This window comes from Zingiber officinale, chromosome 1B (genome assembly GCF_018446385.1).
Source record: "Zingiber officinale cultivar Zhangliang chromosome 1B, Zo_v1.1, whole genome shotgun sequence".
In the NCBI taxonomy this organism is placed as follows: domain Eukaryota; kingdom Viridiplantae; phylum Streptophyta; class Magnoliopsida; order Zingiberales; family Zingiberaceae; genus Zingiber; species Zingiber officinale.
In genome coordinates, this window is record NC_055986.1 from 121573181 (window position 1) to 121588522 (window position 15342).

The following is a 15342-nucleotide window of genomic DNA, read 5'->3' on the forward strand; positions in this document are numbered from 1 at the left end:
ATACAAATTATAAGACTGAAAATATAATTTACTCTAACATTTTCTTCCTCCGTAATTCATCTTTGATACAGACTTATTTATATCACCAGATGTCTCTTGCTTGTAGTGTTCGTACGGTCAACCTTTAAACTACCTCTTTAACGCGTCATCTTCTCCATTTTAAAGAGAAGTTAATTGAAATAGAAAATATAGCGAAGACAAATTCCATGTAGCTGGATTCTCGCCATCCATCGATTTCGTCCTCCCACAGTATTTGAATTAATTGAGCACACAACATTGGAAAGGAATTACGGCAGCCAGCTGTTTCCTATTTCACTGGGCCCCTTTCTCCATACCAGTCAACCGACCTTGGTCCAAACAAACAGGTAACAACTGCATATGTAATCATTCATGATCAATCACGAGTCAGGTAAGGTTCGGGTGGGCCGCCATGTACGAAATGAACATTGGTAAATTTACACTTACAACCGGATCTTCTGTCGGATAGCGCGGAGTCAAATCGTCGCCAAATTAAAACAAGAGAAAAGCGAAGCAAATCCACACGGCCAATCCCATTCCCTTCCTTCCCATGTTGCAATCCAATCCCCGCCCTGTTCCCTTGCTGCTATCTCACTCCCCGCCTTCCAACCGGAGATCTCCCCGCCCTTTCGCGTCTTCCTGCCTCGTCCAGGACCAGGAGGAACCGGGTCGAGCAGTTGACCCTGGCCCCCAACCACCGCCGCCGCAGCCGCCACGGCGCGTGAGCACGCAGTTGAATCGGTGGTCCCGCGCTCGCGCCATCCGCTCCGGCCACCGGATCGATTGGCCCTCCCTCCGCCAGAAGACCGCTGGACTGCCGTCTCCGGCACCCACGCCCTCCGATTCTAGCGACCTGCCAGTCGTGCCGGCGGAAGCAGTCGACGAGGTCGGGGACGAGGAGGATGGGTGCGAAGTGATGGAGGGGAAGGCCATCTACATGGTTTCGGACGGAACGGGGTGGACGGCCGAACACTCTGTGAACGCGGCGCTCGGACAGTTTGAGCATTGCCTCGTCGACCGTGGCTGCCCCGTCAACACCCACCTCTTCTCTGGGGTGCGCTCATCCTTTAATTTTCCTACCCTTTTACACCCCACTCGAACCATTCGAAGGATTGCAGATCAGGAACAGAAAAGCACTTATGCCTTCAAATTTGGTCTATGCAATGCACATCTAACTGATGTATGTGATCTACTGATCTGTAGGTGGAAGATATGGATAGACTGATGGAGATCATAAAGCAAGCTGCTAGAGAAGGCGCTTTGGTGCTGTACACTCTTGCTGATCCTGCCATGGCAGAATCTGCAAAGCATGCTTGTGAGCATTGGGGTGTCCCGTCGGCTGATATTCTCAGCCCCACTACTGAGGCCATTGCTACTCATCTCGGCGTTGCTCCTTCTGGAATCCCCCGTGGCGCTCCTGGCCGCCGAGAGGCTCCTCTATCTGCAGAATATTTCAAGCGTATCGAAGCTATTGATTTCACCATCAAACAAGATGATGGAGCTAAGCCCCAAAACTTGAACCATGCTCATATTGTCCTTGTTGGAGTTTCCCGCACCGGGAAGACACCCTTGTCCATTTATCTGGCTCAAAAGGGATACAAAGTGGCGAATGTTCCGATAGTAATGGGCGTGGACTTGCCAAAGACACTTTTTGGGATTAATCAAGAGAAGATCTTTGGATTAACAATCAACCCAGTTATTCTGCAGACCATTAGGAAAGCGAGGGCTAAAAGTCTTGGTTTTAACAGCGAGATGAGGAACAATTACTCGGAAATGGATCATGTGAGGGAGGAATTGGAATATGCCAACAAAATCTTTGCCCAAAACCCAAAATGGCCAGTGATCGGTAAGTAGTAGTGATTCTGCTGGTTCGGTTGACTGTTTGCAATATTAGTTCTCTCAATGCCTATATTTGCTCGGTTATTGATTACAGAGGTCACCGGAAAAGCTATTGAAGAAACTGCAGCTGTTATAATCAGGACGTACCACGACAGGAAACAAAAATGTTCTATGCCACGCATTTCCAAACGGTACTAGAATGAGTCAGTAAACACCTGCATATATTCCAACAGAATTTATAGTTCTTCGTGTATATATCATAGTACAGAGTTGTTCATACCTAAATGTGCTGCCTAAAAATCTCAATGAAATGGGTTTGATCCTTAATTTTTGTCTCAAGTTTACTTTTTGTTAATATATGCAGGGTCGTTATGTTCAGCGGAAACATGAGATGAAGTGGACGATTTCAATATGAACCTGAGTGAGTAGATAGTTGTCGGCGGTTCCTATATTTTTTATCCAAATATCAAGCATTTATTCTGTCATTCTTTTATGTACGCCATGTGCTTGCATGTATGCACTGTACCGAATCTACTTGTAGCACATACTATTTATAGAGTTCAAATCTTTTTCCATGGAAGTTGGATAGTCTATATCAAATACGTGCTGGTTTCTAAGATAGATGAAGAAACATCAATATGCCATGATACTGTAAGTTGTGAGTGACCTTAAGAGTAATTTAAGATCTATAGTTAAGATGCTATGACAGTTAAAATTAAGATAAAATGATAATTAAAGTCAATATAAGGTGACAGTCAGGATATACATAGCCGGATAGATCACTCACCTTTGGGGCTTAGTTCCCCTCTCTTCAAGGGAAAGGCGTCCAGCATACAGCTGATCAAATCTTCGAAACTTAGTTCCCCACTCTTCAAGGCAAGACATCTAGCATACAACCGGTCAACCCTAGAGTCGATCGGACCTTTGGAACTTAACTCTCCACTCTTCAAGGGCAAGGCGTCCAGCATACAGTCGATCGCCCCTAGAGCTAGTCGAACCTTTGGGACTTAGCTCCCCACTCTTCAAGGACAAGGCGCTCAGCATACAGCCGATTAAACCTTCAAAACTTAGCTCCACACTCTTCTAGGGTAATATCGGACTTTCGGGACTTAGCTCTTCACCCTTCAAGGGCAAGGCGCCCAGCATACAGCCCGTCGACTCTAGAGCTGGTCGGATCTTCGGGACTTAGCTCCTCACTCTTCAAGGGCAAGGCACTCAACATATAGCCGATCGACCCTAGAGTTAGTCATACCTTCGGGACTTAGCTCCCACTTCTCGTGGTCGTGGCCCCAACATACAACTAATCAGCCCTAGGGTCGGTCGGACTTTAGAGACTTAGCTCCCCACTCCTCGTAGTCATAGCCCCAGCAAATAGCTGGTCGGCCATAGGGTTGATCAGACCTTCGGGACTTATCTCCCCACTCCTCGTGGTCATGGCTCCAGCGTACAACCGGTTGGCCCCAGAGTAGGTCAGACCTTCAAAACTTTGGGCACAACCCTCAGTATACATCCGATCGACTCCAAAGCCAGTCGGGATCCTTCTAAGAAACAACATTATTAGAGAATCGCAACTATCTGTTAGAGAATAACAGCTACTCACCACAGAATACTTTGTTATTATAACATACACAGATAACAAAACCTTCTAGGGGAGAGCTATCGTACACCCTCTGTTACCTAACATATTTTGACACCAGATATTCTCTGACGTCTCATTATTGTAGAGGTTATGAAAGCTAGTATAAAAAGGGAGTCCTCTCCATTGGGTAGACATGCGCATGCACACCCGCACACACATCTACACTACTGTTCTATTATTCATCTTCTTCTTCTTCATTTTGCTACGGTTCTGACTTAAGCATCGGAGTCCCAACAACAAAGACCCCCTCCTTGGTTCTCGCTCTAACATTTCTATTTGTTCTCTCTATGGTGTGCATAGAGAGGATCACTCAGCGTCATCTTCTTCCATCTCAGAGTCTTCTCACGGTCAGTACCAGAGCCACCTACTTAGTGCCCTATCTTCCCCGATTTCAGACAGGATCAAATTTGACGTCATCTGTGGGAATCTTTGCCTGAATCTGAAGTGCAGAGATGGAAGAAACTAGACGACTCACAACAGTTACTTTGTGGCAAGAAACTTGGAGCGTCCATGGAGCGCCAACTACTTGCATCCTTATCGAACCTGAGAGTATGCATGTAACATGCTTCTATATATTATTGAATACTCACATTTAATGGAAATGCAGGCGAACTTAGACCAGGAGTCCTAAGTCCTAGACTCTCAAGTCGTTCGGCCGAGTTATAAACATGCTTGCCCTCACGCCTAAGTCCTAGACTCTCATGCCACTCGGCCAAGTTATAAGCGAGCTTGCTCTCAATCCCATATTCCAGTCTCTCATGCCACTCGGCTGAGTAATAAGTGAGCTTGCTCTCTTTTCCATATTCCAGACTCTCGTGCCGCTTGGCAGAGTTATAAGTGAGTTTGACCATGTGCCTATATTCCAAACTCTTATATCGATCAGCCGAATTATAAGTGAGCTTAACCTTGTACCTAAGTCCCAGACTCTCGTTCCACTCGGCTGAGTTATAAGAAAGATTTCTCTCACGTCCATATTCCAAACTCTTATGTCGCTCGATCGAGTTATAAGCAAGCTTGCTCTCGCGCCCATATTCTATACTGTCATGTCGCTCGACCGACTTATAAGTGAGCTTGCTCTCTTGCACCCATATTCCAGACTCTCATGTCGCTCGGTCGAGTTATAAGCGAGCTTACTCTTGTACCCATGTTTCAGACTCTTGCATCGCTCGACCGAGTTATAAGCGAGCTTGCTCTTGCACCCATATTCCGACTCTTGTGCTTCTTGACTAAGTTATAAGCGAGCTTGTTCTCGCACCCATATTCTAGACTTCCTTGCTACTCGGCCAAGTTATAAGCATGCATGCTCACATGCCCATATTCCAGACTCTCGTGTCACTCGACCGAGTTATAAGCTTGCTCGCTCACACACCCAATAACTATTTGGTCGACTGTTCCTGATTCTCACTACAATTGTAGATTATAATTGGGCCTAGTCCCCGGCATCAATTCATATGGGTTGGGTTCCCAACACCAATTCATATGGGCGGGGCGCCCTCCCGACTGACACTCGTATATAGTTGCTCGCTCGATATTCAACCCCAAATTCCCAATTGCTCAAGGTTTCCACTCACTCGACGCTTGACGTAAAGCCAAGCGTATGACCTCTAAAAGCTTGCCCTCTATGGAACATTGCACAAAATGCTCAAACAGTATCAGAAATCACATAAATGGTCAAAAATAGGAGACACCACAACAATTGCAACTATTGCACGATTAAAGTTTTCTGTCCATCAAGGGCTTATAGTACAAGGTTGCTATTACCCGAATTAGGGAAAGAGGTCGGCAGACAACGTATCTATAATCCGCTGGTGATCTAAGATTTGCTCAGGCAGGTCAGCTGATAAATGTCTCACCTTGCAGAGTTGCTTGATCGCTTCTTCAGCTCCATATAAAGACATCTTTATGATACGCCGACTGAGCTGCAAGCCAAACTCGTGAGATTAGAGGTATGCTATTCGTCTGGCCTCAAAACTCTCATCCCCCCCCTCGCCTAATAATCCTCTAGCTCGGTTTGGGATGCCACCAGTTCGGATATGGTCCCCTCTTGCTTAGACTTAGAGATTGTCAAATCAGACCTTGTGGCTTCTAACTCGGCTTGTAGGAACTCTAATTCAGCTTTCTGAGCATCCATGTTTTTCTGCTGATCAAACACCAGCAGAATCTTGGCCGACAACTCTGCATCTTTTGCAGCCAACTCTGAGGCATGGGCAACTTTTAGCTCCTTTAACTTGTCAGAAAGGCCCTAAGATTCGACAGTCTTCTCATCTAAATCAGCTATTACCCGGGCCTCCTCACCATTTCCGACTGCAACTTGTCTTCAGGGAAGCTTCTAATTTTTTTACCTTTACCACCTCAGCACTAGATAGTTCCCGAGCCTCCTGTACCTTCCTCTCCAGTTCACTCAGCAGGTCAGCTTGAGTCTGATCCCCTTGTTGAACAGTTTTGTCAGGGATCCGGGCAAGGGCTAAAGAAGATTCCAATTCTAGTATTCGTCTCCTCAACGACTCGTTCATGCATTCCAAGCCCACTATGGTTCGGGATACGTTCATCCGAACTCCCAAAGCTAAAGAGAAGCATTATTAGCAGTGTTCTAGTTAAAAGGATAAGTCATTCAAAACTTACCATTGTTAGGTCTTGGGTAAACCCATCCGTTAACCCCATTATAGTACGATCTTCCGTCCAGGTCATCAAGTCCTCCCAGGCCTCTGCTAGCAAGCCCTGTAGTTGTATCTACCCATAGAACGAAGAGGGATCCGAAGGCGACGTTACATCCTAAACGGATGGCACATCGAAGGCAAATTAGAATTGAAAGCGACTCTACAATTGGAGGGGTGGGGTAGGCTCAGAGGAAGCTCCCGTAGGCAAGACGATTGAATAAAGGGATGAAGCCCGAGCGGGTTGGGTCCATAGGAAACCAATCAATTGGGAAAATATCTCCTTTTGTGTGGGACCCTTAGCGGCCGACTAGAGGGGGGTGAATAACCCTGCAAAATAAAATAAACATTTCTCGAACTTTTGCAGCTTAATTAAACTAACACTTGCATAAACAAAATAAAAGATTGAAAAAGAAGTAAACTAAGAGTAGAGGCACGAAGGACTTACTTGGTAACAACTGGGAAAGTTGTTAATCCAAGGAAGTTGAAAGTTCAGTAAACAGTCTCCTTCAGGCGGAAAAACCTCTTACAACATTGATGGCTCACAAACAAATAGTAGAACAAACTAAAAGCGTTTACAAGTGTTATTCTGAACCATTGGGGCCATGGCTATATTTAAAACCCTAGTCGGGGCGCTTGGAAGGGTTCCAGGTGCTTAGGAGGGGATAAACTTTTATCCTCGTCACAACAGAACGCACCACGTCACGTTCCGAATAATTTTCTGCTCCGGGTGCTCAGAAGGGTTCCGGGCACTCGGAGTCTTGGCGCCCTGGACCAGCCCGGGGTGTCTCGGACAGAAAAATCAGCTTTTGTTGATTTTTCAATCCTGTTCTTCTGCTCCATTTCTGCTCTTCTTGGTCTGGGTCTTCCGCTTCGGCTCCACTCGCATTGGTTCAGGTCTTCCTCTTCAATTCCGCTCGCATTGGTCCGGGTCTTCCGCTCCGGCTCTGCTCACTTGGGTGATCTTGGCCATCCAGAATAGAGCTCATCCGAAACCAACTTGCGGTCTTCTCGAGCAATCTTCCGCTCCAGCTTCTCGTCCCTCGGAAACGTCGAGCACCTCCTTCTCGTCCGCCCGCGTACTCTTCTGTAACACCTCGTCCCTCAGACGCACCGAGCCCATCGGTTGTCTTCTGTGCAGTCCTTCTCAGTAGTTGGGTCTTTCGCTCAACTTCTTGTGCTCATGAGTTCCTGCACACTTAGACACAGAGATTAAATACCAATAGGATCTAACCTGACTTGGTTGATCACATCAAAATCACCTTGGGTACTTACATCAAAATATTCTTATTTCATATTATATATTTGTTTGTGCTAATTCAGTTTTGCATAGTTAACTAAGCCTAGATCAGCTGATACAGGCGCCTAGATGGATCCAAGCGCCTCAAGATACATGCACGTGAAAGGTATTCATCCGCCTCTATCACCTTGGCGTGCGAAGCAAGGGGAGATGTCAACTTCTGGTTGGTTAGCACATGTCAGATCTAGGCGCCTCAAAGGGATTGAGGTGACTAGAAGGAACTCCACTCAGCATTCGCCACAGTAGCTATCCAGGCGCCTCAAAGGGATTGAGGCACTTGGACGTGGATAATGCTCGATGAGTATGGATCAGATAAGCTTCGATTGAGGCACCTCAATGCCATAGAGGTTCCTAGATCCTCCTTTATAAGGAGGGTTCGACCAACATAATATACAACTTTAACAAGCAACTGAACGCTCAACAGCTCGCCATGCTACTCCAATTTTCGACACTACTATGCTATGATGCTACTCTGACAACTAAGTTCTACACCGAATTTTCATATTGTTGGTATAATTTATTTGCAAAATTGTAATAATTTCTTTGTACTTTGTTTATACTTATCGAATTTCTAGTGGATTGCCCAACAAAAGTGATCATCGATCACAGGCCTTGGAGTAAAAGTCATCACAGGCTCCGAACCAAGTAAAAGAAACGTGTTAGTCGTATCTTTTCTTCTTCTTTATTTTAATTCCACTGTGTATCTCTCTAGTCTTACAAAAAATATAAAAAAGTCATGAGTGCTATTCAACTCCCCCTCTAACGTTATTTCTAGATCCTACAAGCATGGCTTGAACTAGACTTAGTCCGAACATATAGAGGAGGCCCTCTTGTAGTAGTTGGGAGATGTTAAATTGCAAGCTGGCCAACTTCTCTAATGTAGAAATGAAAGCAGGTTCGTGGTGGTAGTCTCCTAACTCAGGGAGGGGAGAGAGATCTGCTTGCCAATTGATCGACCAAGACATAGTATCGGACACTTGGATGAAGCAGAAATGGGATTTTCATCCCTTATTAGATTAAGGTAATTTCTTGAAGAAAATTGTCTTAGGACGGGATTGGAACAAAAAGACCATAGACTCAGATTTTTTAGGATAGTAAAAATAATGAAAAGTATAAGAGTCAAGGGGATATCATATAATCGGAATAGGAAAGTCATTGCACACATAGAGCGGAAGACATTGGGAGCAAGTTGTTAGAGTGGAATTTGGAAATATTTGCTTATTTTAGATAGAAAGGAGGGAATGGGAAAGTGCAAACTAGCCTGAAGTTGATCCTTGAAGAAGACGATGTAGCCCTTGGAGGATAATGGGGAGGATCTTGAGGACCAGGAATGAGAATACACAAGTCTTTAGTGATCTCTAGGGCTAGACGAATCATTTTGAGGTCATAGTTGTCGAAATTAGAAGAAATGGGCATGTACTAGGGGGTAAAGGTTTCTTAAGCTATGGATGATTGATGGAGAAATGAAGGAAGATCAAAAAAAGTACTTACTAAAGAAGATCGCGAGAAAGGGAACGTGGTCAGTGGAAATCGTTAGAGAAGAAAACTAAAGAAGGCAAGGCACAAATGGATTATGACCTGAGACACTTAGGATGCATTTGGTTTAAGTTATCATGTATAACTTTGGTTATGTGATTACTTGGTAATCACATAACCAAGGTTATGGAGAATAAAATATAACCAAATGTTGTTTGGTTCAATGATAACCATGATTTTACTGCATTATTTTGATTCATTTATGCATGGTTTTGAGGTTGATTTTATAGGTAAATCATGGTTACATCACATTTTGTGCATAATGTGTATTTTTGGACTTAATTGCAAATTATATTATTTTTGGTGTTATTTGATGCTAATATTTGATTCTTATTTTGTAGGCATCAAAGGATCTTGGATTTGGATCTATTTGGACCGAAATTGGGCTCGAATCGGAGTTCAAACGAGAAGATCAAGCTTTGAAGCATCATGGGCCGTTCATCAAGAATAGGACAGATCTGGACCATCCGTTGAAGATATAGCCGATCCAACTTAATGGGGAGCAGATCTGAGCCATTGATGAAGATCCAGAAGTTTTGATGCAGATCTGAGTTCATCTAGCTATTGATCCAGCCTGACTTAATCTGGATCGTTCAATGAAGACTGGGCTGATCTGGGCCATCCAGTGATGATCTGATCGATCCGACCTACGGGAGGGTAGATCCAGACCCTAGATCAACATCAGTAGCTTCGGATCGGATTTTGGATGACCTTTCACCGTTGATTTAGCCCGGAATGATCTCAGCCGTCCGATCAGATCCAGATCTGTTTAAATGAGAAGCTACAGTGTTCCAGCTTCTTCGTCGATCTCTCCACGCACAGCAGCTTCGTCCCGGTGGCATTTCTTCGGATTTCGACCCATTTCCCAAGCTTCAACCTCGGTGGATAATCTCTACAGCAGCTCATCCCGATCATTTGGAACCGTCGTTGGGTGTTCTCTCCGACGGAAATCTGCTCTTGGATCTTCTCTGTTTCAGCGCGATTTGGAGGTGTTCCTCCAAATCGGCGACTCCGATTCACATCAGCGACTATCGGCGGTGGTCCTCCGGTGTTCCTGAGCTCCATCCGACAGCATACCATCATCCGCAACTTCATCCCAGATCCAGAGCTCAGATTTGCATATTTTCGGACCATTCTTGGGTTCGGGTTGTTCTTAGCTCGTCGGGGTGGTCCGTCGGTGTAGCTGAGCCTTCCTCGAGCTGAGACGCAGTAGAGATTCTCCACCGAGGTCCGAAATTGGGTGGTTTCGATTTCGGCCTCTTGTGTGACGGCAAGAGTGTGAAACTTGTGGAATTGGTTGTGAGTTGGATTGGTTTACATTTTAATTCATTTTGTTATTGTTTTTATAGCTTAGCACAGATTACTTTTATGTTTTGTTATCTTTTTATGCAAGTAGTTAGCATTTCTTTCTTTGTTGAAGCCTAGTTTAATTTTAATTTGTTGCTTGGTTACTTGTTTAGTGTTTAAATTCTAAGTTAGGGTTTCATTTCTGTTTAGATCAGATTTAATTGTGTTTTGCTATTTTATCTTTAGTTTAAGTGTGTGTCGATGGTTTAATCACAACGTAGAGTGACAATACGTTGAGGTTTGATCATTGGTACATAGTTAGGTTTCACTCTTGCTTTAGATTAATTTCTTAATTGTTGTGTTTTTCCTCTGTTAGATTTAGATTTAAAGCTTTTAAACCCCCAACTCTATTTTTATATCGAAAACCCCAAAAATAGGAATAAAAGACAATCCTAAATTACATTCTACCGTTGGTTCCTCGGATCGATCCTGGGCTCGTTACTACGACATTATTGTTTAATTAAGGGGTTCAGTGAAAAATATATTTGTACAATTTGATTAGCGGATGTGATAGATTTGCCTTACATCAAATTTTGGCGCCGTTGCCGGGGACTTTATAAGCAATGTTTAGTAATTTTAGGATTGTTGTTTGATTGTTTTTCATGATTATATATTCATGTGTTGATTTTATTTGTTCCTGAGTCTTCTGATTTTATTTGCTAGTGTTTCAGTGTAAGAACAGGAAATTCATGTGACCATGGATCCATATCATCAGTATTTTGGAGATGGGATGGAGAGCTATTATTATCAGCCTCAGACTCAGTCCTATCAGTCCTACCTACCTATGGAGCAGCGGAATAGGTATGAGGATGCACAAGAACAAATTGAAGAATCAATGTGGAAATGCAATGAAGTTATGCAACAAATAAGAGAGCATCAAGAGCAACAATTTGCAAGGATACAGAATATTCAGAGTCAGTTAGATCAAATTGCATCATCCATCAACCAATTACCAACACAAAATGCCAGTGAGGAGTTAGATTGTGGAGCTCTTGTCAGGCCTGACACTGCATCTACTTCTTCACTAGATTCTTTATCTACTTTTTATTGTTGTGATGATGTAGTTGAACCTATTTTTGATTCTACTACTAATGATGTTGCTCTAGATGTTATTAATGATGCAGGTTTTGTTGCATAAAATGATTTAAGTGTAGGGGAATGCTTACTGGAAGCATTACCTCAAGAATCACCAAGAATGGAGGATGTAAGTGTAGGGACTTGTGCTATGGAGACAAGCACCCAAGAATCACTACATGAAGTTGAACATTCGTCAGAACTAGAGTCTGAGCATTTATTTGAGGAGAAAGAGGTAACAAACACCACTCCAGGTACCTCTCAAGATGACAAGGTGAGTATTTTGTGTAATTTTTCAGAGAATTTTATAGAGGTACCAATTATTGATTTTATTAGATGTGATGCATTTCTTGATATATCTTTTACCCACACTAATTTTCTCCTATTTTCTTTTTATCCCATATGTGTATGGGAGGTGTTTTGCTTTATTGATTATGTAGGAGAAATTAAGCTTCCGGAGTGGGTGCTTAAACTGAACCGACTTAGACCTCCGGAGAGAATTTTGAAAGGAAAAAGGAAGAATAAGAAGAATTTGAGTGGAACCACGATTACTCTACTTCCGGGGTGGCTACTACTTCTAAACCTTCTTCAACCACCGGAAATGAAAGGGGAGTTGGTTCCAATTTTGCTTTCTTTTACATTTTGATTCATGCTTTGAGTTTAGTTTTTCTTTAATAAATTCATTATACGTTTCTTTGGTTTCATACTTTGCATTTGCACTTTGTTTTTACATTTTGCATTTTATTTTGCATTTTACTTTCATACATTGCATTTAGTTGGTATACATAGCATGTCATTTGAATAAATTCTCCATGAATTGTTTAGTAATACTTCTAAGATGGTAAAAGTTGTTTTAAATTTGATCATCAACTTTAGGTCATTGGACATGATTGAATGCTCTACTTACATGATATTGGTTAAAATGGTGGTGCATTTCAATTTGATCGATTGAGCTTGTTTGCATGAATAATACCTAGAGAGGACCACTTTAAGCCTAAACACTATTATATTCTTGTGTGGCATGCACTCATAGCAATTGAAACTCTAGAACTTGCTTAATTTCTTTTCAAAATCACAATATCATAAGTATGCATGGAAATTGAGGATTTTGTCAATTTTGTTTCCCTTCATACTTTCCAATTCCTTTCTTCACAATTTTCTTTAAATATTCTCATCAAGCATTCTAACCTTTGATCATATTTGCTTGATATTCTCCTATTGAGAGTTTGGTTGAATTCTTGATGAGTTAGCTTACCAAAATGTGGATAAAGGATTAAGTGTGAGGAAAGGGGAATATGTGTTTGTATTTGTTGAAAAATTATGAGGAAAGGATTGGAGTAAATGTTTGATTACTCAATATTGCTGGTAGTAGTTCTTCATTGATCTAAGCCTACAGATTCCTTTAAAACTTTTTATCAGATGGAAGTTTGAGGATCCAATTCAGATACTTGCAATTCTGTTGACTACCTTGTTACAGTGTGTGAAGTTGGGCACTAGAAGAAGTGAACAGATTGAAATCTGTACTCAACTGCAGTTTTGTTGAGGTGTTGTACCAATTCCATATTAACAGCTCTCAATTCAGTGGGGAATTTAGTGAAGAACCTACACTTTATGTAGCAAATAGTTTCGCATTTTATTCAATGCCTTCTTCTAACTTAATTTTACAGAACATGTAAGTATCAAGTTGCTCAAAACAGTCAGGTATAAATGAAGAGATATTGGGCTTTTGTGGCTGCTGGAATTTATCTACCATGAATCAATATGTAAATTTAAATGGAAGTACTTCATGTTGGTGCAACATCCCTCAGGTCAAGGTTGACCTGGTTAACCAAGCTGAGTCTTGGTTTGGGTTTAGATGTTTGACAATAAGATATTGATCGAAGAAGAGTCAAGTAGGTCAAGGTTGACCGGATACTTGACTGGGAAGTCCTAACTGGCAAGTTAGGCAGAAGGAAGTCCTAGTGAGTGAAGCTAGGCAGAAGGAAATCCTAGTGAGTGAAGCTAGGTGAAAGTCCTGGTGAGTGAAGTCAGGTGAAAGTCCTAGTGAGTGAAGCTAGGCAGAAGGAAATCCTAGTGAGTGAAGCTAGGTGAAAGTCCTGGTGAGTGAAGCCAGGTGAAAGTCCTAGTGAGTGAAGCTAGGCAGATGGAAAACCCTAGTGAGTGAAGCTAGGTGAAAGTCCTGGTGAGTGAAGCCAGGTGAAAGTCCTAGTGAGAAGCTAGGCAGAAGGAAAAACCTAGTGAGTGAAGCCAGACACGTGGAGATCCAGGTGAGTCAAGGTTGACCGAACACCTGGTATTGGGAAGTCCAAGTAGGCCAAAGGAGTAACTGGATAGTTAACACAAGAAAATCTAGATAGGTCAAGGATGATCGGACATCGGTGGAAGGAAGTCCGAGTGGGTCATGGAGGACCGGACACTTAACACGAGACGGTAAGTCCAAGTCGGTCAAGGTTGACCGGACACTTAGCACGAGGAGAAAAGTCCAAGTGACTCAAAGGATTGACCGGACACTTAGTGAAAAAGTACTGGTAGGTCAAGGTTGACCAGATGCTAAGCACGAGAAGTCCCAACAGGTCATGGTTGACCAGATATTGGGTTTGGGAGCCCTATATGTGACTCGGGAGAGCTAGGGTTGGTCACTTTGATCAAGTGATCAAATTGGACCAAGCTCAATCGATCAACTGATTGATTGGACACAGTGCTACGACAAACAGCAGCCCGATCGATCAGTCGATCGATTTGGAGCCTTTTGCTCGCGATAAGCGCCGGATCGATCCATGGATCGATCCAGCGCTTATCGCGAGGCACGGATCGATCCGTGGATCGATCAAGCTTCCGATCGATTCGAATCGATCGGGATCCGACCGTGCGTCGGGTTTAAAGCCGCAGCGGCGTGGTCTTCGGCATCTCTTCACGAGCTCTTCTCGATTCATTCCAGCTCCTCCAGGCTCTCTACAAGCACGTGATCGCCAGTTCTTGAAGGTTCTTGGAGGCTTTCCAAGTCAAGAGGCGGATCTATTGCAAGAGGAAGAAGTTAGGGTTAGGGTTTTCATTGCACATCTTGTAAGCTTTTGCTTAACTTGTATTTCCTTTCTTCTTGTATTGAGAGTGTTGTGGGGCTCCGCCCCTGGTAGTTACCGTAAAGGAGTGTTATTCGTAGTGGAGGGTGTGTGCGTTGGTGTGGATCCTGGATTAGTCACCTCTTGTGAGGTGGATACCAAGTAAAATCCTAGTGTTAGCGTGCTTGTGTTTGTTTATGTATTTTCTGCACGTCCAAGAAGCAACAAGCAACGCCAAGCAAACGTCGAGCGACGAGCTATTCACCCCTCTAGCTACTTTTGGTCTAACAAGTGGTATCAGAGTCACCGGAATCATCGCCGTAAGGGTCAAGCATATCAAGAAAAGCTAGAGGGTGAAGAAGTTGGAGCAAATTCTTGAGTTCAAGATTTTATCAAGCTCAACTTGAGACTGATTCAAGATGGACTTGGATTTGACACAGGGTGGCTCCATACACACTGACAAGCTTCGATTCTTGGAAATCAAGAATCAAACCTTTCTTATGATGGAGATGAAGCGATGGTTTGCTCTAATGGAAGGCTCAAGCTCCAACAAATGATAAAGGAAAGCTTATAAAGAAGAGAGCAAATTCAAAGGGGCGAGGCAAATGACAAAGTGACCAGCTTTTGGTCAACTTATTGCCTAGCCACGTCTTGGCTCAGTTGGAGAATTCAAGATGCGAGGAGCTTTGGAGCAAATCGCCAACTTCAAGAGATCCCTCCACTGTAGATCGAGAAGAATCCAGAGAGGGAGACTTTGTGGAGCAAGACCGAGAGGAGGATTAGGTTGAGAGATGCTCGACCTCAGAAGAGGAAATCGAAGCTTCATCCTCAGGGAATGCAACAAGGGAACAAGGAGGGCATATTCCTTGTTTCGTA

General features: G+C 43.3%; 1 protein-coding gene across 3 annotated transcripts; it reads left to right on the forward strand.

The window, feature by feature from the left end:
• Positions 1 to 547: 547 nt before the first annotated feature.
• Positions 548 to 9385, forward strand: LOC121975932 (probable pyruvate, phosphate dikinase regulatory protein, chloroplastic). Of its 3 annotated transcripts, XM_042527870.1 has the most exons (5): positions 548 to 1072; positions 1222 to 1864; positions 1952 to 2048; positions 2222 to 2278; positions 9328 to 9385. In XM_042527870.1, the coding sequence occupies exons 1-4, from the start codon at positions 569 to 571 to the stop codon at positions 2250 to 2252; spliced, it is 1275 nt and encodes a 424-aa protein (XP_042383804.1). In that variant the 5' UTR covers positions 548 to 568; the 3' UTR covers positions 2253 to 2278; positions 9328 to 9385. The 3 variants fall into 3 exon arrangements, with proteins under 3 accessions (XP_042383804.1, XP_042383813.1, XP_042383820.1); XM_042527879.1 differs by lacking the exon at positions 9328 to 9385 and having other exon boundaries at positions 2222 to 2422; XM_042527886.1 differs by lacking the exons at positions 2222 to 2278; positions 9328 to 9385 and having other exon boundaries at positions 1952 to 2055.
• Positions 9386 to 15342: the final 5957 nt, after the last annotated feature.

What these genes read in the sequence shown, in the direction of transcription:
- LOC121975932 (XM_042527870.1), top strand. Translation starts at nt 569, where the DNA reads ATGTTGCAATCCAATCCCCGCCCTGTTCCCTTGCTGCTATCTCACTCC. An exon ending in CCCAAAATGGCCAGTGATCG is followed by an intron (nt 1,865 to 1,951) that starts GTAAGTAGTAGT and finishes TATTGATTACAG; the next exon opens with AGGTCACCGGAAAAGCTATT. An exon ending in ATGCCACGCATTTCCAAACG is followed by an intron (nt 2,049 to 2,221) that starts GTACTAGAATGA and finishes TAATATATGCAG; the next exon opens with GGTCGTTATGTTCAGCGGAA.